The sequence below is a fragment of the Dipodomys ordii genome, unplaced genomic scaffold, assembly GCF_000151885.1.
Source record: "Dipodomys ordii isolate 6190 unplaced genomic scaffold, Dord_2.0 Scaffold45, whole genome shotgun sequence".
NCBI classification, from domain to species: domain Eukaryota; kingdom Metazoa; phylum Chordata; class Mammalia; order Rodentia; family Heteromyidae; genus Dipodomys; species Dipodomys ordii.
The window spans coordinates 6700613-6722616 of record NW_012267261.1 but is presented as its reverse complement, the minus strand read 5'-3'; the positions used below and the strand labels follow the sequence as shown (position 1 = coordinate 6722616).

At 35.1% G+C, this 22004-nt stretch overlaps 1 protein-coding gene across 1 annotated transcript in view; it reads left to right on the top strand.

Moving 5' to 3' along the window:
- The window catches only part of Acap2 (ArfGAP with coiled-coil, ankyrin repeat and PH domains 2), a 115932-nt gene that overhangs the window by 73032 nt on the left and 20896 nt on the right, over positions 1 to 22004 (top strand). Inside the window, exons 11-15 of the mRNA XM_013019502.1 lie at positions 7840 to 7891; positions 11540 to 11640; positions 12408 to 12513; positions 16882 to 17090; positions 17305 to 17374. Of these exons, the coding sequence (XP_012874956.1) occupies positions 7840 to 7891; positions 11540 to 11640; positions 12408 to 12513; positions 16882 to 17090; positions 17305 to 17374 (538 nt within the window). The remainder of the gene's footprint in view (positions 1 to 7839; positions 7892 to 11539; positions 11641 to 12407; positions 12514 to 16881; positions 17091 to 17304; positions 17375 to 22004) is intronic.

The following is a 22004-nucleotide window of genomic DNA, read 5'->3' as shown; positions in this document are numbered from 1 at the left end:
GATCCCAGTCCATTGAAGAAAAGACTCTTAAAGCAGGTGAAAATGAAAATATTCTTAATCCTTAGACTGCAAGCAAGGTTAAGGAAGAAGCAAGGTAGACCTTTCATGTTGTTTGGTTATTATGACTATATCATCACAATTATTGAACACAAGCTACTTCCCACAATGGTTATTGAATAGGTATTAGTTCAAATTATATATTAAATATAACTGATGATTAAAATAATTAAGCTTTTTTTCCATTTTGTTTTCTTCCCTATATGTATGCTTTTACTTATTGTTCACTTACTAATTTTTAAGCCAGATGATCCTGATATTTGGTACTTTGTAGAAGCCATAAAGAGGAACTTAAGGATATAGTGTTATTTTTCAGATGGGAAATTGTAATAGCTATTTTTCTTTTTTTTTGTCAGTCATGTAGCTTGAACTCTGGACCTGGGCTCTGTCCCTGAGCTCCTTTTCTCAAGGCTAGCACTCTACTACTTGAGTTGTCAGGTACTGGTGGCTCACACCTCTAATCTTAGCTACTTAGGAGGCTGAGCTCTGAGGATCAAGGTTCAAAGCCAGCTCTGGCAGGAAAGTCTGGGAGACTCTTAGCTCTAATTAACCACCAGAAAACCAGAAGTGGCACTGTGGCTCAAAGTGGTAGAATGCTAGCCTTCAGCAAAATAGCTAAGGGACAGCACCCAGCACCTTGAGTTCAAGTCCCACGACTGATAAAAAATAAAAATACAAATAGGATTTTTTGGCAAGTTTGTTCAGTATATAATTTAATAGAAACCCAAATGTTTAATGCCTTGAGTGTGCTTACTTTGGTTTCTTGACATTGAAGGAAATATGTTGAATATTTCCCTAGCATGTTACAGTCAAATTTAAATTTAAATGGTAGAAGGTTTTATTTGAAAAACAAACTGAGAGTGAATTTCAACTAGGAAGAGTAATAATTATATTTGACATTTAACTTGTTTAAGTTTTGAAGAACTTGAAACAAAAAAACATGAATATAGTGATACTCATGTCATAGTCATTCAACTATAGTGATCTGATTAGAAACAATGTTTCTAATTATTATGAAGTAAAAATGAAAATGGATGTTTTACAGGGTCTGAAAAATGACAATAATCTTTTAAACCTCTGGGTCATTTCTGTAACTAGAACATGAAATGGGAAAAACTTAATGTTATTGGTGAGTCTCATAGTAAAAAAAGATTATTCATCCAGTATAGTTTTATGTTAGAATTAAGTTTTAAACTTCAGATTTTAAAACAACTTCCTTAAAATTTAACAAAAGGAAAAATACAATAAGTCTATAGAAACCTTTATGTCATAAAGAAAAGAAATAAACTTCCTTCAGTGACGAATGATCTCAGACTTAAAATGAAGCAACATGGGCTAGGAATGTGGTTCAGTGGTGGAGTGCTTGCTTAGCATGCATGAAGGCCTAGGTTCCACTCCTTAGTACCACATAAACAGAAAAAAGCCTGAAGTGGCGCTGTGGTTAAAGTAGTAGAAGACTAGCCTTGAGCCAAAGAAGCTCGGAGACAGTGCTCAGGTTCTGAGTTCCAGCCCCATGACAGGCAAAAAAGAAGAAAAAAAGAAAAAAAATCAGATAAAAAATAAAGTGAAGCAGCACAGTGTTAGTGAAAAATTAAATTGGTACTTATGACAATAGAAGAAAATTTGTATTAGATTGTGCTAACATTTTCATTTTTATTTGATTTATGAATTCTATTTAATAGATCTAGAAATAAAATGAAATAAGGAATAGATAAACAATCTTCAAAAGTAAACATGTTATGTGCTTATTGGAAATTGGGCTGCTTTTAAAGGAGGTATTATTTATATGTTATGAGATAACGATTACTATTTAGAATCATGGGTTAAAGTCTAATAGCCCAATTTTCAGTAAAGTAAATGAGCTTTAGAGATAATTGAGAGAGAAAATAGATTAATTACACTCACAGTTTTGGAGGCTGAAAGTTCAAGATTGAGTGTCCTCATTGATCTGTCTTCTGGTGAGGGCCTGGTAGTGGATTGCACCATAGTGGCAGAAGTGGTATACAACTCATAGTAGACAACAGAGAGTTAGAGAGCAGAAAAGAGCCAATCTTCTTTTTCTATAACCATCCTTCCATTGGTGGTTCCCCAATCGTGTAATTACCTAGTCAAGACCTATCTCTTAAAGATTTTATCTCCCACCATACTGAGGACTAGGCATAAAACTTTGGGGGACAAATATATCTAAAGCATAATAGAAAGGAGTTATAAATGGGAGAAGAAAAAAGTATAGTAAATGTTAGTTAAAATATTCTTGTTTTTGCATTTAGAATGTATCAATTTCTAACAGTTTTGTCAAGAAGCTAATGTCAGGAAATACAAATACTTTCTCTTTAGCCATATTTTATTAGTATCTGCCCTGCTTTTCTAATTAGTTCTCCATCTAACATAATCTAATCTGTTACTACTAGCCTTTGGGTAAGATTATATATTTGTAATATTTATGCTTTAACTTAAAAATATATAGGAAACTATGTAACTTTAGGGTAGAGATGAAAGAGGGAAATTGAGGGAAAATGAAGGAAAAGTTGAAGAAGAAGCATTGTACTCATAACCTGACTTATGGAATTGTAACCCCAGCTACTTAGATATGAAGAGTTTCTAACTACTGCTTATATACTTTTAGTTTGTGTGTGTGTGTGTGTGTGTGTGTGTGTGAGAGTGTGTGTGTGTGTGAGTTAGTGAGAGAGAGACAGAGAGAAGAGAAGAGAGAGGAGAAAGGAGAGAGATGTCCTGGGGCTTGAATTCAGGGCCTGGGTGCTGTCCCTGAGATTTTTTGCTCAAGGCTGATGCCCTATACCACTTGAGCAACAGTACCACTTTTGGCTCTTTTGGTAGCTGCTTGGAGATAAGAGTCTTACAGACTTTCCTGCCTGGGCTGGTTTTGAACCTGATACTTAGACCTCAGCCTCCTCAATAGCTAGTATAATGGGCATGAGCCAATGGTGCCCAATGATTAATTAGTTTTAGGGAACATTTTATAGTCACCATACAGTGACAATCTATAGTTTTATGGAATTATGGCATATAAAACTTTTAACATCAACTTTTTAAAAAGACATCCTTCCTGAGAGATATGTGAATGTGACTTTGACTTCCCAAATAGTTTTAAAACCTCAGCTTATGTTTTGTAATTAAAAGTCTTTTGAAAGTGGTATTCACTAGTCTTAAAGTTGCCAGAATAGATATATATTTTATGTGATGCAATTAAAATAGCATCAGAATGAAAAGGTTTACATCTGAAGTGGACTGTTGAGCTAGTTTCTGATTGTTTTCAGATTTGTAGTTAGTGGCATCTCAAAGTTAGGTATATCTGTAATACAAATGGCTCTTTTTGTCCATGGAGTCAAGCAAAATATGTGACTCAGAAATATTTGGAAAAAAATAAGTCTGTAGTTAGTTTGTGCAGACTTTTATTTCTTCTTATTCCTTTAACAGTACTTTCTAACAGTTACTTACATAGCATTTATATTGTGTTGGTAAAGTATACAGGAGAACTAGATATCATGGTGCATGCCCATCTGTAGTCCTATCATACTCAGACTGAGGCAGGAGGATCACTTGAGCCCGGGAATTCAGGAGTAGTCTGGGCAACTGACAAGGCCCTATTGTGTACACACATGCATGCACACACACATTTACGTTATATGCAAATATAAGACTTGAGCATCTATAGATTGGATATCCTTGGAAAGAGGGTTATGGTTCTGAAACTCTACACATATCAAGAGACTACTGTATTCTTTCTGCCATAATAACTTTTCCTTGTCAGTCATTTTCTCAGTATGATAACTTCACCATATTCATAAACTAGTGGACTATTGGAATAGGATCAAGTGTATTCATATATTCCTCCTTTTGTTAAAAAATGTAGAAAAGATAAAAAAGGAAAATAAGTACATTTTGATATAATTTATTTAACGATGTAGAAAGGCTGACAAAATAGCTAATATCTTTGTTGTACTAGAAAGTACAGCTAAAAGCATGAAATGTGTTACACAACTTTGTTTAAAAAAGCAAAGTGTTCTATATGTTGCTGCTACAGATTAAATGTTTTATTCTTACTGATTTTTGTTTTATAATAAGCATTCATAAATTAAAGATGACTCTTATGTGTGGCCTTAGAATCTTTGCTATCATTTGATAAAAATGGAGGTGGGTAGGTGGGAAGTTTCTTTGGCTAATATTTTATAATCTGAAATTCTACGTGATCCCACTTCTTTACGAAAACCTTTCATTTATTCTAGATTTCTGTAGATATACCTGCAGTGATTTTAGGAGCAGTTTTTAATGAAGTGGCAAGGTACTATCTGTATTGTCTAGTCATGACCATAGATTTAGAAAATAATAATAGAAGAGGTTTGCACAAGTATACTAAGACCATCCAGAATTTTTATACGGTAATACTTGAAGCATGGTTTGAATATTTCTAAAATATTAGTATTTCAGATTCCCAAGAGTTAGAATTAATTCTGTTACACATTTGTATATGATGCTTAAATAAAATACAGCAGATACTTTTGATTATTTTGTTAGTTTATAAGCTTAAGCTTGTTCCTTCAATTTTTGCTTTATTTGTATCATGCTAGTCCTTTGCTTTTTTTTTTTTTTTTGCACATTTGCATTTTCATTCTTTTACCACCTTTCCCTTATGTTTTAATCCTGCCCCATTTTTTTACATGACAGGAAAAAGCCCGATCATATCAGGTACCAAATGGCTTCCTTCCCTTTCTCATCTTACTCCAGTTTCTTCTTTGGCACGAGAAAGCTCATAATTAACCTGCATTTAAGCTGGATTACTTGCAATGGATAAAATGTCTCTTTATGTTTTAAATTGGGAACAAAAATAGAAGCATTTTATTTGAGGAATGAAATTATACCTCTTGATTGCCCATCTCTGTACTTCATTTTAATCTATAAAGAACATTTGATGTACTTTCAGTTACTCAAAGAATACTGTTATGTCTTTTTTTAATAAAGGAAATAAACTAGCAAACTACAAAATTTGAGCAGCTAAGATTAGTCACTTTGGAAACCATATTAATTTTGTTGAAAGAATACATTGTTCCTAAGTTTTCTTTGTTTAATTTTTCCCCTATAATATAGTAAGTTGAATTTATATAAACTAAAATCATGTTTGTTATTTTATTTTATTAAATGTTTATCTACTTGGCATCTGTATGTATAGGTGTATGAGCCCATAATTTACAGTTTTGGTGAGAAACCATCTACAGACTTAGAAGTTTGACTTTTTCCTCATGATCTTAAGTACAGTTCTGGAACCTAGTAATCAAACGATACTTGATTTTTCTAAATATTTTTAACTTTCCTATCTAAATTTTGTCATCTGGATATTCTTAGTGTATAAAAAAGAATGATCCTTAATTTTTTAATAAATTTCATATTTTAATCTAAAAATGCTATACTGAATTATTTCAACTGGGTAGATATGTTTTCCTTTTTGAAAACTTGTATTTTTGGCTTTGTGTTCCATTCCTTGATCTTGGAGACCTTAGTATATTAGTTAGCACAATGCCTTTGAAAGTTTTTCTCTTTGGATCTAATTACTTTTTTCTTTATGGTGCTAGTCCTGGAGCTTGAACTCAGGGCCTGAGCACTGTTCCTGAGCTGCTTTGCTCAAGGCTAGTACCTCACCACTTGAGCCATGTCTCTTATCACTTTGAAATTTTGGGTGATTAATTGGAGATAAAAGTTTCACGGGCTTTACTGCTTGTAGTAGCTTCAAACTTCAGTCCTAAGCCCTAAGGCACCAGCCCCAGCTTTGTTACTTTTTTTTTTTTTCAGAACTTTCAGATTTCAAGTACCAAGTATTTAAAACTATTAAATATTCTGTATCCCAAAGCTCATGAGCTGTTTGCCATTCTCAATTTTCCTTTTCTTAGAAATGTTAATAATCACTAGGTTTATTCTATAGGAATAATTTTACCTGTGTAAAGTTTTGAACAATGAAGAGTGCACTTTTTTTTTAAGTTTTAGTGGTAGTGGAGGGAGATAGTATTGTAATATGTAAGCTTTCTAATTCAGATTTTTTTTCTACCTAGGATATTCGTTATGCCTTCTTAGGAGGTATCTAAATTAGATCACTTCATATTGTCTTTCCTGAGCATACAAAAGCTTGATGAAGTGATTATGCCACTCACAAGCAGATAAATGGTAGTGAAACTGAGTTTCAAGAAACAGATATGATTGGTTGGGAGGTGTATATTTGCCTAGCAAATATATAGCTCTTGAGTTCAAACTCTACTGTTGGGGACTAGGGAGGAAGAAATACGATCTGAAGTTAATAACTAGAGGGAACTGTCTCTGAAAAAAGAACACTCTTCCTCCCCCAGTATTTTGTTATTCTTTGCAGGGAGTATTATCCTATGATGAAATAGGTCAAAAGAAATTTGTTTTTTAAGGACCTTAGAAGCATGGCAGTTACATTGTTAAATGGGCATTTTTCCCATAGTTCAATAAAACAATAAAATGGTTACTATGCTATAAGACCTATGAATCTTCATTAATATAGGTCACTCTCCAGCAAACAATTAAGAAAACCCCTTTAATCAGTAGCAGAGATTATTTCCATTGCATGTCATCTCACATGGCAGAGTTGCACCATTTTGTTTGTGTATAGGTATTTCCTTTAACATTTCTAACCAGCCATCTGTTGTAAAAGATACCGAGAAGTTCTTCCTTTTCTAGCCTCTTGGTGATTTGCATTTAGAGGCAACCCACCTTGTTTTATCTAGGTGCTTATTTAACAGTTTTAACAATTTTATAATAAAAAAGGGAAACCTTTTTCTTATACCTAACGATCTAGTAAAAGGCTTGAAAATGGAAAAGCATTTCTTAATCATTTTCTCAGATTTGGAGAAGTTTCCAAATTAAAAAATTTGAAATGTCTGAATATAATTTCTAGTGCTTGGTACTAGTAGCAATGAAAAGGTAGACTCTCTATCTGCTAATAGATTAATAACTAATGTTTACAATAGAAGCCATCTTACATGAAACTAATTTTAAAATGATAACTTAAATATCATTTTACCTTTCATGCTTGTTGAGAAGTTTTGCTTTCTTTTATAAGTGCTTGTGGCTGTGATATTAAGTCTTTTTTATTTTAATAAATTAGAATTAGTAAATATGGTATACATAGCTTAGCCTTTTCTTCTAAAGCAGATTGCAAGTAAATGTTTTTCTAATTTACAGTAATAAGCAGAACCATGTAGTTGAGAGGATCATTTGTGATAACTTTATTTTGCTTAGAAGTACACAGTATGACCAAGTTTGACGATTATCCTGTTTGAATCAGTTCTAGAATGATTAGTTTTCTTTTTTGCTTATAAAATCAAAGACTTGCTGAATTATCTGCTGAAAGGTTGAAAATAAAACAATTTATCCTAATGTTTATATGCAAGGATATTTCAATTCACAATTTATATTTTAATTTGATAAATATGTAATTGGGAGAAAACATTTTACTTTGAGGAATCTCAAAAGCTTCAAATTTAAATTTTAAAACAATTATTGGATGATAGCACAAATAAGAGTTTTTGTTGGGATGTGAATTTATGATATAAAGTGAATCAAAATATTGTAAGTTTATTTTCCTAATTTATGGTTTTATGATGTTTGCTCTTAATTTATCTCATTGCTTCTGGTCTATAAAAAATATAATTACTATTTGCTGATTGTTAGTCCTTTCTCCAGTATTTCATTTCTGTCCATCGGAAAAGTAATTTATGTTTATGAAAACAATCTATTTTGTTTTTTATTTAGACGCTGGTTTTCAATACAGAACAATCAGCTGGTTTACCAGAAAAAATTTAAGGTAGGTCTTTTCTTAAGAAATGAACTGAAAACTCATGCACACAAATGCTCCCTGTGCCAGTGTTTCATTGTAAGGAGAGTTGGCCTTATATTCTTTTTTGGTAGGTAAGTCCTTATCAGCCCTGTCTTTGTCCTTGGTCCTTACCTACACTTGGGGATGGGCTAAAAATACATTTTTTGGCATCTTGAACAAATTATCTTCAGGACAAGTGTTTTGTCTCTTCAGCCCCATCTGGTTTTATTGCGAAAAACTACACATATTTTATTAATTCAAAATCAGAAAAAAGGAAAAGAAATTAAGAGAAAGTTGAGTGAGTTCCCAATTTTAGCTTTTTTTTCTCAGTTCTGATTGAACTCAGGACTTTGCACATGCTAGATGAGCGCTGTACCACTTGAGCTATACTTCCAGTCTCCAATTTTACTTTATTTTTTATAGTTTGCCTTAGTAAATATTACAGTCCATAAGTGCTCATGTACAAAATTATTATAGTTACTATTTACTAGTTTTATGTTTTGGCATGTATAAGGAAACTCTTGAGTGGCAACTATTAACATTTGAATTATGTTTGTTTATTGATTGATGGCACTAGGATTTGAACTCCATGCTTCCCACTTGTTAGGCAAGTGCTGTAGTCTTTTTGCTTTTTAGTTTGTTTTTCAGATACAGTGTGTAGGTAACTTTGTCCAGGCTAGCCTTGAACAGTGATTGTCCTACTTATGTGTCCTGAATTATAGGGATACACCACTACAACTAGCTTAAAAACCACCAATGTTTTATCCTAAAGGCAGAATGATTCTGAATCTGAATTCTCTTCTTTAAACCAGCATTGGAAAAAGAAAAAATTAGTAATTAGGAAGCATCAAACGGAGGTGAAGAAAAAAACCTGTGAAAAAAAATTATTTTTCTTTTTTTGTTTGTGAGTTGTGGGGCTTGAATTCTGGGCCTGGGCGCTGTCCCTCAGCTCTTCAGCTCAAGGCTAGTGCTCTACCACTGGAGCCACAGCACTATTTCTGGCTTTTTCTGTTTATGTGGTACTGAGGAATTGAACCCAGGGCCTCATGCATGTGAGGCAAGCACTCATCACCGAACCACCTTCCCAGCCCCTGTAAAATTTTTATACAATAAATCCCCAAGACAAACCAGACTATGTGCACTATATGAGTTCTTTAATGTAATTTTTAAGAACCAGCACTGCAAGCTGGGCACTGGTGGTTCATGCCTGTAATCCTAGTTACTCAGGGGGCTGAGATCTGAGGGTTGTGGTTTGAAGCCAGTTATCTCCATTTTACCACCAAAAAGCTGGAAATGGAAGTGTGGTAGATTGCTAGCCTTGAGCAAAAAGCCCAGGGACAGCACCTAGCCCCTGAGTTCAAGCCCAGAACTGGTGTGTGCAGGTGCACGTGTGCACACACATATGTATTTGCACAGAACCAGCAATGCAAATCCATAGAGAAATAAAGTAAGTTCTTGCTTCTAGGTAGACATTAGGAGATTAACTGGAAAGAATGCTAGAGAGCTTTCTGGGATGATGGAAATAGTGTCTTACCTTGTTTTCAATAGTGGTTACACTGGTTGATAAAACTGTTAAAACTGAAGTTTCCATGTTGTAGGTATTAATTATACATCAGTAAAAGTTAAAAGTAGTTTATCTTTGTATTGAGAGAACATACTGTTTTACCCAAGAGCAATTTTACTCTCTTGATTTCTATAGTATTATAATTAGAAGCATTTTGACATTCTTTCCATTTTTATTAGTATAGATTGATGGCATAAAGGGATTTTATTGTGATATTTCCATACATGCATGGAACATATTTTGATAAAATTGACCCTCCTATGACTTTTTCTTCCTCCCCCTTTTAAACAGCGTATAATGGATTTTATTATGCTATTTTCTTTTTTTTTTCTTTTTTGGTCGGTCGTGAGGCTTGAACTCTGGGCCTGGGCGCTGTCCCTCAGCTTTTCAGCTCAAGGCGAGCGCTCTACCACTTGAGCTACAGCGCCACTTCCGGTTTTTTCTGGTGGTTTATTGGAGATAGGAGTCTCATGGTCTCTCCTGTCCCGGCTGGCTTTGAACCGCGATCCTCAGATCTCAGCCTCCTGAGTAGCTAGGATTACAGGCGTGAGCCACCAGTGCCCGGCTTTATTATGCTATTTTCATGTATAAATTTAATGCCCTTCAGTCACTCAATTTAAGATTCTTTTATGTGTATATGCCAGCATTAGGGCTTGAACTCAACGTTCTTGTTTGGATTTTTTCACTTGTAGCTCATGTTCTACTACTTGAGCTACAACTCTAGTCTTGAGTCCTGAATTGTGTGTGTGTGTGTGTGTCTTTGTGTGTTTGTGCATGTGTGCGTGCACATACATGTCTTAAATTAGGGCTTGTGTTCTGTTCCTGAGCTTTTTTGCTCAAGGCTAGCACTCTTCAACTTGAACCACAGCTGCACTTCGGGCTTTTTTGGTAGCTAATTGGGGATAAAAGTCACAGACTTTTCTGCTCAGGTTGGCTTTGAACTGCAGTCCTCAGATCTCAGCCTCCTTAGTAGCTAGGATTACTGGCATAAGCCCCCAGCACCCAGCCTGAGTCCTGGACTCTTAATTATAGCTTTGAGATGGACTTTCTTGTGTCCTAGGATTATTACTCTAATGTCTTTATGATTTTTTTGTTTGATAATCTTGTGAGGCAGAAAGAGAATATGCTTTTTAAGGATTTTCATTCAGTGGTCATAATTCTGAAAGGTTAAAAATGACATAAATTATGCTGGAACTATGATTGAAGTGGTAGAGCACCTGACTAACAAGCTCAAAGCCATGAGTTCAAAACTCAGAACAGGCCGGGCGCTGGTGGCTCACGCCTGTAATCCTATCTACTCAGGAGGCTGAGATCTAAGGATCGAGGTTCAAAGCCAGCCTGGGCAGGAAAGTCCATGAGACTCTTATCTCCAGTAAACCACTAGAAAACGGGAAGTGGCGCTGTGGCTCAAGTGGTAGAGTGCTCGCCTTGAGCTGAAGAGCGCAAGGACAGCGCCCAAGCCCAGAGTTCAAGCCCCACGACCAACAAAAAAAAAACGACAATAACAACTCAGAACAGTCAAATAAAAAAACTTTTTAAAAACCATAAATTATAGTCATTCATTATAACATATGGAGTGACTTTTTTTTGTACCAGTAATGAGGCTTAAATTCATGGTCAGGGCACTGTCCCTTAACTTTTTTACTTAAATTGGGTGCTCTAGTACTTGACCCATACTTACACTTCTGGTTTTTTGATGTTTAATTGGAGATAAGAGTTTTGTGGTTTTTCTTACTAGGATTGCAGGTATGAGTCTCTGGTGTCTGTCTATTATATATTAGTGGAGACTAGAGGAGTAATAAATATAAATGAAAGTGGAAAAAAATAATAGCTAAAATTATTGACCATCTACTAAGTTCACTTAATCCATATGTAATATTTTTTCCATGTACAATAATTTTGTGAGGCAAATAAAATTATTAATAAGACAGAATTACTTCTATTAATTATATGTGTTGATAGTCTCTAACAGTAAGATAAAATAAAATCCTTTACTCTAAGTAATATTTTAAAGTATGTTGTTATTTGTAGTATAAGTTGATAAATATGGGAATCCTGTTTCTTTATTGTAGGATAACCCCACTGTAGTAGTGGAAGATCTCAGGCTCTGCACAGTGAAGCATTGTGAAGACATTGAAAGAAGATTCTGCTTTGAGGTGGTCTCGCCAACAAAGTGAGTAGTTCTAAAGAATTTGAGAATTGATTTTATGAACTTTGTGTTTATGAAATTTGTGTTTGATTTATGATTATCATAAAAAGATTTTTTAAAAATAAATTTCAGTAACAATACATATTATGAGACTGATGTACTACCTACTCTGCTAATGCGGTACCTTGATAATACATGTTATATAACATAACTTCTTTTTATGAATTTTATCCTTTAAATTCTATAATGATTATATGCCCATATGAGAACTCTTTAACTCTTATGATAAGGATTTTACTTCATATTCTGATATGAGCTTTGGTAGCTCCTTTTCATGTATAACACAGTTCAGAGAAGTAATATATGGTATCCTTAAGAGTTTATATATTTTTAATGTAAATTCATCTACTTTTTAAACTATATATATATTTTATATAAATATAAATAAATAAGTAAATATATACTATATGCTGTTTCTTGATTATTTTACTTTTCTTAAGACAGGTATTTGTTTTGTAGCTCAGACTAGTCTCATGCCTTAGCCTCCCAAATGCTGGGTTTATAGGCCTGGACTACTATACTTGTCTTGTTTATATTCTTATGTTTAGGGATGGATGATTTGTTTTAGGAGAATATTTATACTACTGGTATCTTTATTTCTTTGAAAACAATTTGTCTTGGAAATAGGCTTAACATTTCAACAAATTATTAAATAGCAAAGTGGACAGAAGTATAAAATTTATGTATTTGAGCATTTTTTATTATTGAACCAATATCTTATTTCCTTTTAGGAGTTGTATGCTCCAGGCAGATTCTGAAAAGCTGCGCCAGGCATGGATTAAGGCTGTTCAGACCAGTATTGCAACTGCTTATAGAGAGAAGGGTGATGAGTCAGAGGTTAGTAAAGGCATTATCAATATCAAGTGAAAAATTACAAGAAGTGTCTAATCTCAGTCACATGCCAATATATGATTATAATATCTTTATGATAGATAATTTTTATGTAATTGAGTGAGTTTTTAAAATCTAGGCTGAATTTCTCATTTTAGTTTTCAATATTTGAATTTACCTTTATTTTAATATTTGACTGTATATCCCAGATTGGAATAAAGTATTCTAATGTTAGTGTTTTCCCCTAAATATTTTATGACTTTATGTGAATGAATTTTGAGAAATGAAACTCACTGCTGTTGGCTCATATGGCAGGGCTGAGGCATAAACTTAGTGATAGACACTTGTCAGAAATATGATTAGGGAAATGAAATGCTCTCTGAGTTATATTTGAAAGGTCAGGAGTAGCTCAATTAGAAGCCTTCCTTAGCAGAAAATGAGGAACTTACTTAATCCAAGCAATGAGGAGAGGAGCAATTTCATCAGTAGCCAATATTGGATACTAATTATTGGAACACTGGCAAAAAGGGTATGTTGGTGATAAAACCCTCAAATTGGTGTCACCTGAATTATACTTCTCCAGTTTAAATCAGTTGTCCTTAAGTTTGCAATGTAGTTAGTGGTCTGAGATTTCTTTACATAACAGTTCCTGGAGATTTTTCTCTCCTTTGTCTCATATTTTTCTCTTTGACTTATGAAGGATTTGAGGACTTTCTCCTATATGCTATTGAAAGTGAGCTATTTATGACTTTTTTTTTTTTTTGGTCCTCGGGCTTGAACTCTGGGCCTAGGTGCTGTCTTTGGGATAAGAGTCTCATGGACTTTCCTTCCCAGGCTGGCTTTGAACCACCATCTTCAAATCTCAGCCTCCTGAGTAGCTAGGATTACAGGCATGAGCCACTGGTGCCCAGTTTTATGGCTCTTATGCTTGAAAATATCTTAATAATATTATGTTCTCATATTTTTAATAATTTGGTTGTTACAGAATTTTATATTGGAAATAATTATCCTTAAGAATTTTAACTGCATTATATTTTTGTTCTACTATTTATTTATTTATTTTTGTTTATGTGTAGTATCCAGTGTTGTTGTTGGAGCTTATTAATGATACTTTATTTTTTTCTCTCTAATTTCTCTTTCTAAAATTGTGTTCTAAATGTGATTGTGTGTTTCTTAGCCTACTCTTTGGGAAATTTCAGTTAATCTTTTAAACTTTCCATTGATATTTTCATCCTATTGGCATTAATTTTCCAAGAGTTCCCTTATGTTTGTTGAAAGTTTATACAAATCTGTTGCTTGGTCACAGATACATTTTTACAGCTTTGGTTCTTCATTTCATTGGACCCTTTAACACAGGAAGCTTAAGTTCCTACCAGATCATTTGAGTCCCTACCAGATCATCTGAATGGACTTGGGAGCCAGGCATTAATATTTTCAAGTTTTTCCTTTATTCCTTTTTGTCAGTCATAAGGCTTGAACTGGCCTATGTGCTGTCCATGAGCTTTTCTGGTAGGTAGTTTCCATGAATAGCCAAGAATGAAAGTCATTTGTGTTTATAGGCTTTCATTGTTTCTCTGATAATTTGCTCATAATTATAATTAATACTATAGTTACTTAGAACTTCTCAGAGGAACTTCTAGACAAGTAGATAAGATTTTGTCAACTGTAAACTACTTGTCTGGATTAGTTGTTGAAAAATCATCTAGTCACAATCTTCACAGTCTTTTTGGCTGGTATCATTTCTTAGAAAAACTAATCAGTTTTCTGACTGTGAGCTCCTATTTTATCCAATATTATTTACTATCATCATCTCTTTTGTTGCTTAAATTGAGTCAAGTTTGAAAGGAGTTTTCTGTATTCTTTTGCTTTGTCCTCACTGTTCTTTGAGTGTTCCTTTACTTTCTAGCTCAACAAGTGGTTCTAGGTGCATCTTCTGCTTTCTCTGTATTAAGCCATGAAATTGGCCATTTCTCCAAAAATCTCTGACTCCTTTTTTTAGAGAATGATACTTAGAAACCAAGATAGGATGTATAGCGTCGCATATGCATACATTTACATCTACATTTCTTTATCTACTCAGATTGAAAACCATTAGTAAGCCTATTGGTATCTTCAGTTATGGTTTAATATAACAGGTTTGATTCTAGTTTTCTTCTTTTCATTATTAATAATGTTTTTCATTGCAGTGAGAAATTAGGCTCTTATTTATTCTCATTCGATTTGCTTTATGATAGATCCTTGTGTATATAACCAATATCCTGTGTTTCCTGCCCTTCCAGCCCCACACTGATATCCTACTTAGGCCCTGCCACTTCACACTAGGGGGCATTCCTAGTTAGATGCCCTCTTCTCCTTCATTGGCTTGTATTTCCCTTGCTGGACTGCCTCTCTGGGCACACATCCTTACTTCCCTGCCTAAGAGCCAATAACCTGCAAGGTAGCTCTCTTTGGTGGGTTTATGTCTCACTATGCTCAACATCTCTGGAATTCTGTGTCCAGACTTACTTGCTCAGTTCTTCCTGGCTATAAAACTGAATTTCGAAGAAGGACAAATAAGAGCCAGATTTTTAAATTTTTATTTAATTTTTATTTTTTGTCAATCATGGGGCTTGAACTCTGGGCCAGGGTGCTGTCCCTCAGCTCTTCAACTCAAGGCTAATGCTCTACCACTTGAGTCACAAGGCTACTTCCAGTTTTCCAACAGTTTATTGGAGTTAAGAGTCTCACAGACTTTCTTGCCCAGGCTGGGTTTGAACTGTCAGATCTCAGCCTGTTAGGTAGGATTATAGGTGTGAGCCACTGGTATCCAGCTCAGATTTTATTTCTAATGATTCTCTGCTAACATACTATTTTTTAAAAAATTGTTCTATTTTTAAATCAGAAAACTTTTTGTAGACTCTATCTTTAATTGCTTAGAATCAATGAGCCATGTCTTTGTGTAGACCAGGGTATATTGAATATTTTTATTATTTGTGTAATCTTTATAATTTATATAATCTTGTATAATTTGTATAACCTTCACTATGCACTTAGAAACAGCTTTTTACTGTGTGTTATTTGTGATTCACACTGTAATTGATCTAGTCTTTAGTTTATAAATAAATAAAGCCAGCAGGGTACTCATGCCTATAAACCTAGCTACTCTCAGAAGGCTGAGATCTGAGAATTGCAGATCAAAACCAGCCCAGGTGGGAAAGCCAGTGAGACTCTTAATGCTAGTTAGCCACCAGAAAACTGGAAGTAGTGCTGTGGCTCAAGTGGTAGAGTGCTGACCTTGAGCAGAAGAGCTCAAGGTCAGTGCCCACACCCAGAGTTCAAGCCCCTTGACTGACCCTCTCTCCCCACAGTTTTTCTAGTTATTTATTTATTTTTTCTTTTTGGGGGGTCCAGTCGTGGGGCCTGAACTCTGGGCTTGTGTGCTATCCCTCAGCTCTTTAGCTTAAGGCTAGCACTCTACCACTTGAGCCACAGCGCCACTTCCAGCTTTTTTCTTTTTGCTTATGTGGTGCTGAGGAATCAAACCCAGGGCCTCATGCATGCAAGGCAAGCACTCTACACTGAGCCACCTTCCCAGCCCCCTTTTCTAGTTATTTATTGTAGTAATTCATAAAATAATTTTCTTACAGTTAATTATATAAAATATTTATTTTGATTTTCCTGAAATAAGGTCTTGATGTGTAACCAAGCTGGTCTCAAATTTATGATTCTTCTGCCTCATCCTCCTAGCGCTGGAATTATTTCTTTCTCTTTTTTTTTTTTTTTTTTTGTTGGTCTTGGGGCTTGAACTCTGGGCCTGGGCGCTGTCCCTCAGCTCTTCAGCTCAAGGCTAGTGCTCTACCACTTGAGCTACAGCGCCACTTCCGGTTTTCTGAGTGTTTATTGGAGATGCGAGTTTCACAGACTTTCTGGCCTGGGCTGGCTTTGAACTATGATCCTCAGATCTCAGTCTCCTGAGTAGCTAGGATTACGGGCGTGAGCCACCTGCGCCCAGCTCTGGAATTCTTTCTTATTCATGAATCTTAATAGTATCAATTACCTTTTCTGTCTCTTACCCTGTTTTTCCCATTCTCTTTGCCTTCTTCTTCCTTTCTGCCTCTTTATCTTGTGCATATGTTCATTGTGTCACTTTTTACATATAATTTGGAGTGTTTGTATATTTACCCTAACTAGACTGAAAGTTTGTTGATGGAGGAACCTGAATCTTGAATCTGAGTCTTTTCATCCTGCAGTAAACAGTGCCTAAACTACTAGTGCTTGTTTTATGCCTTCAGTAGCCTTTTAATGTCTGAATTAGAAGCTTTTTTTCATTTTAAGCAGATAGTATGCAACATAATTATTTCTTTTTAAACAGCGAAACATTCTTAATTTTTTCAGAAGCTGGATAAGAAATCATCTCCATCAACAGGAAGCCTAGATTCTGGAAATGAGTCAAAAGAGAAATTATTGAAAGGAGAAAGTGCTTTGCAGCGGGTTCAGTGTATCCCTGGCAATGCCAGCTGTTGTGATTGTGGTCTGGCAGATCCTCGGTGGGCCAGTATCAACTTGGGCATCACCTTGTGTATCGAGTGCTCTGGGATTCACCGGTGGGTAGCCCACTCAGAGGGGGACACTTCTTTTGGATATAGTAAATTACTGTGCTTCACTTGGTAGCAGATCTTTTCTACTTCTCTAATTTTGCTACTTATATGTATGTTGAAGGCTATATTAGGATTTATGTCATTGTAAGAGAATGAATATAAAATAGAAACTTGAAAATTTTATTAATAAATAATGCAGTCTTCTTTTTCCCCCATACAGGAGTCTTGGGGTTCATTTTTCAAAAGTACGCTCTTTAACTTTAGATACCTGGGAGCCTGAACTTTTAAAGGTAAACTGAATATCTGCATGAAAATATTTCATATTTTCACATAAGTGAAGAATTTAGAAATTTGGTTTATAGTTTTATGGTTTGCTCATGTTAATATCAAACTAAATGGTATTAAACATATCTGAGGCTCTTGGTAAGTTGGATGTTTTTAAGTTCTGAAGTTGTTCAGTTTATATAGTATACATTTTTGTTTTGCTTTTTGTGATGAGTTTTGTTGTGCATCCACAGCTTGCCTTGAACTCATGATCTAACTGCCTCACCCTCCCTAGTCCTGAGATTACAGGATTATACCACCATACCTGATTCTATATCTCCCTCTTTTTTTTCTTTCTTTTTTTTTTTTTATAATAGGCTTGATCTCAGAGCCTCTTCTTTACTGAGCAAGCAAGCTTGCTTGCTCATGACTGGTGTTCTACCACTTGAGCCATGCCTTAGTACTGCTTTTGATGGTTAATTGGAGATGTGGAATCTCAGACTTTTCTGCCCAATCTGGCTTTGACCAGCAATCCTCTTGATCTAAGTTGCCTGAATAGGAAGGATTATAGAGTTTAAAAAGCAGTGCCTGTTATATATAGCAATTGTATCTCTAAGCCTACTCTTTAAGAAAACTACTATTCATACATTTTTGTGTTAGATTCTTACTAAAAATATACAGATACCTTGGTATAGTAAACTTTGTAATGTATTGTTATACCAAATGGCATCACTGGGCTATTATAGCATAGGACCATTCAGAAGTAATCAAACCAAGAAATTCTCTTTTCCTTATCTAAGGATTCAAATCTCTAAAAGTATAATAAATAATGACATTAGACTACAACTCCATTTATAATGATATTTACCTAGCAGTTATTAGTACAGTCCTTTCAAGTTCCCCTGTCTAGTTTACCATATTGTAGAAAATAAATTCACCTAAGGGTTAGAATATAGTCAACATATACTTTGTCAGAAAATGGTGTCTTATGTTTTTATTTTTGGTCTTATGTCTATTATGTAAAAAATGTCTTATGGAATTAATTCGTAAACATGTAAATGAAATTAACTCCCAGAGTAGAGCCCTACCAGTTAGATCCTACCAATTATTATGCATTCAAAGCAGAAAGTGTGAGATAAAGAGCAGAATCTAATTTCTGTAGCAGCTTTGAATGTAGATAATTATGTAAACCTATCTTACACATTAAAAATGAAACCTTAAAGCAAATTTTATAAGTTCTTATGTACAAATTATAAGGAGGAAGTATATTTTTATCCAATTTTGAGTTAAAACCTTACCTGTCTGACCATAGAATCTTTTTCCATTTAACTCATCAGAAATTATCAATAATAGAGCATAGAAGGAAAACTAGTAGAAGATGGATTCTGCAGCAGCTTAAAATCATGCTGAGAAATAGCATGTAATATACATGTAATGACATTAGATAGCAGATATAGGCGAGTGTGTGTGAGTGTGTGTGTGTGTGTGTGTGTGTGTGTGTGAGTCTGTGTGTGTGTATTGGGGCTTGAACTCAATCCTCTGTCCTTTAGCCTTTTTGCTCAGGGTTGGCATTCTACCACTTGAGCCATAGCTTCACTTTCAGCTTTTTTCTCTTTCATGTGTTTAATTGGAGATGAGAGTCTCATTGACTTTCCCTCTGGTCTGGTTTCAAACTGAGATCCTCAGATCTTAGCCTCCTAAGTAGTTAGGATTATAGGCTGGAGCCACTGGGCACCTAGTTCCAATTTTAAATAAAGGATTATTAGTAAAGCAGGTATTTAAACAGGAAGGAAATACTCTGGGTCAAGCCTGTCTAGATGAAAATGAAATTATCCCCTAGGTAGTTTAGGCAAGTTATTGAGTGTCAGGTAATTAAAATATACATTTAAAAGACTAAGTAGAAAATACTGAGGAGTATTATGAGAACTCTTTGGGAGGAAGTAGAAGTCAGATGTTATTACTGAAGGGACCAAAGGCTCACAGTACTGATATTGGTTTGATATTTCTTTGTTTTAGAATTATAGGGGAAGAAATAGGGAAATCATTTTAGGCATGTATATAGGAGAAAGGAATAATTGGATGTGATTAAGATAAGCTTTGTACAACTTTAATTATTTTAAAATTAAAATGGCATATATAAAAGATTAGCTTTGAAATAATAAGTAACCAAAAAGAAAGTATTCAAAATAATAACCACCATCTTCACTCCAAGTGAACTTTTGGGGCTGGTGTGGTTGTAGCCTTGGGCTTAATTTCCAGATCCAAGGAAAAAATAGTTACTCTTTTGCCACATATTCTTACAGATTATTTTATAATATATTAGAATTTGTAAAGAAAAATGATATAATAATGCATCTTAAAAATTGCAAATTAATTCCAGTTAGTTATGTATGTATGTTTGTACGTGTGTACCTATGTATTTGTGCTGGTCCTGATCCTGGGGCTTGAACTCAGGGCCTGGGCATGGTCCCTGAGCTTTTTGCTCAAAGTTAGCACTTGAGCCACAGATCCATTACTGGCTTTTTTGGTAGTTAATGGAGATACATTCGTGCCCAGACTGGCTTCAAATCTTGATCTTCAGATCTCAACCCCTGAGTAGTAGCTAGGATTGTAGGTATGAGCTACTGATACCTGGCTACAATTTAGCTGTTTTTATTTTAAAGTAGAGTTTGGGTTGGTCTGCCTGCTTCCCTCCCTCCCTTTCTCCCTTCTTCCCTTTTTCGGGGACTTTTACTCAGGGTCTGGGTGGTATCCCTGAGTATTTTTGATTAAGGCTTTAGTGCCTTATCACTTGAGCCATACAGCTTTACTTCTGAGTTTGGCTTAAAAAATTCATTTTTATTTCAGATAAGTTATTTTATCAGCTAATTTTATAAATTTTAATTATAATATACATATCAGTTTAATCATTGGGTAGTATAAATTGTGTCATTCTTGATAATTTTTCCAAATAGGTGTTTTTTGTTTTTTTGTTTTTACTTTATACTAGTACCTGGTCTTGAGCTCAGGACCTCTGGCTTTCTTTAAACATTCTTGCTCATGGCTGGAACTCTACTTGAGCCATATGTTCCATCTGGTATTTTGCTAGTTAATTGAATATGGAGTTTCACAGTCTGTTTGCCTATGCTGTCTTTGAACTATGATCCTTCAAGTTTCAACCTCCTGAGTAGCTAGGATTATAGGCCATGAGCCACCAGTATCCAGATAGTTTTACCAAATTTATAACCAACTTTCTTAGAATCAAATGTAAAGTAATACTTTCCCTATCATTTTTTCCCTTTTAATTTCTTTTTTGACCTATTTTAAATTTTTGTAAATAAGGTTGATGTCTATGCTATCATTTTCATCCAGTGATACAGCTATTGTCTCTAGTTCTAATACAGATTTTAGAGTGTGTGTGTGTGTGTATGTGTGTATGTATGTGAGCGTGTGCACGCACTTGCATGCCTGTGTACCATTGCCAGTACTGTGGCTTGAACTCTAGATTTCAAGCTCTTGCTTGTTTTTTCTGCTGTATAGCTCTGGCTCTATGACTTGAGCCACACCTCCACTTCTAGCTTTTTGCTGTGTATTTGGATATAAAGTCTTTTGACTTTTACTGCCTGGACTGGCTTTGAAGCTCAGTCCTTTCATCTCGGCTTTCTTAGTAGCTAGGATTTTAGGTTGAGCCACCAGCACCTAGCTTTTCTTGTGCAGATTGTTTAAAGAATAATACCTAATTGGTATCACTACTTTGAAAATTAAAAAATGGGATATATGAAATACAATTATAATTGCTCAAATAAGGAAGTGTGGAACATTTAAAACTGGGCATGGTGGGTGACTGATATCTATAATCCTAGTAATTTAGGAGATGGAATTAAGAGGATGGTGGTTCCAGGCCATCCCTGCACAAAACGTTAGGCATTCATCGCCTCCTAAAACAAGCCAGTTGTGGTAGAATATATTTATAATCCTAGTTATTCTGGAAGTCTGGAGGGACGTCAAAGACCAACCAGACTAGACCCTGTCTGAATAATAACTGAAGCAAAAAGGGCTGGAGCTGCAGCTCTAGTGCTTGACTTGAGTTTAAAAACCAGTATCACCAAAAAACAAACATTAAACCTATCACAGCAAACAAAATGGCACATTTAAAATTTATAAGAAATATCTGTGTCAGGGCTGGGAAGGTGGCTCAGTGGTAGAGTGCTTGCCTTGCATGCATGAGGCCCTGGGTTCGATTCCTCAGCACCACATAAGCAGAAAAAGCCAGAAGTGGCGCTGTGGCTCAAGTGGTAGAGCGCTAGCTTTGAGCTGAAGAGCTGAGGGACAGCGCCCAGGCCCAGAGTTCAGGCCCCATGACTGGACTCCCCCCCCCAAAAAAAAAGAAATATCTGTGTCAGGGTGCCAGCTGAGAGGGGAAGAAGGGGAAAGAGAAAGGGGCAAAGGAAGAGGAGAGGTGGGATAGTGAGAGCAGGGGAGGGGGAAAGAGAAAGGGAGGGTCTAGGACAGGAAACCACATCTGAAGAGAAATGGTAGTTATATAAATAATGAGACCCTAAAAGAGTTCATGAATAAGGAAACAAGGAGAAAGGTATACAGTTTTCTGCTTGCCTGATGTACTGCTTGCCTAATGTACACTTTCTAAGATGCCTTTCCCACACTGCTTCTATTTTT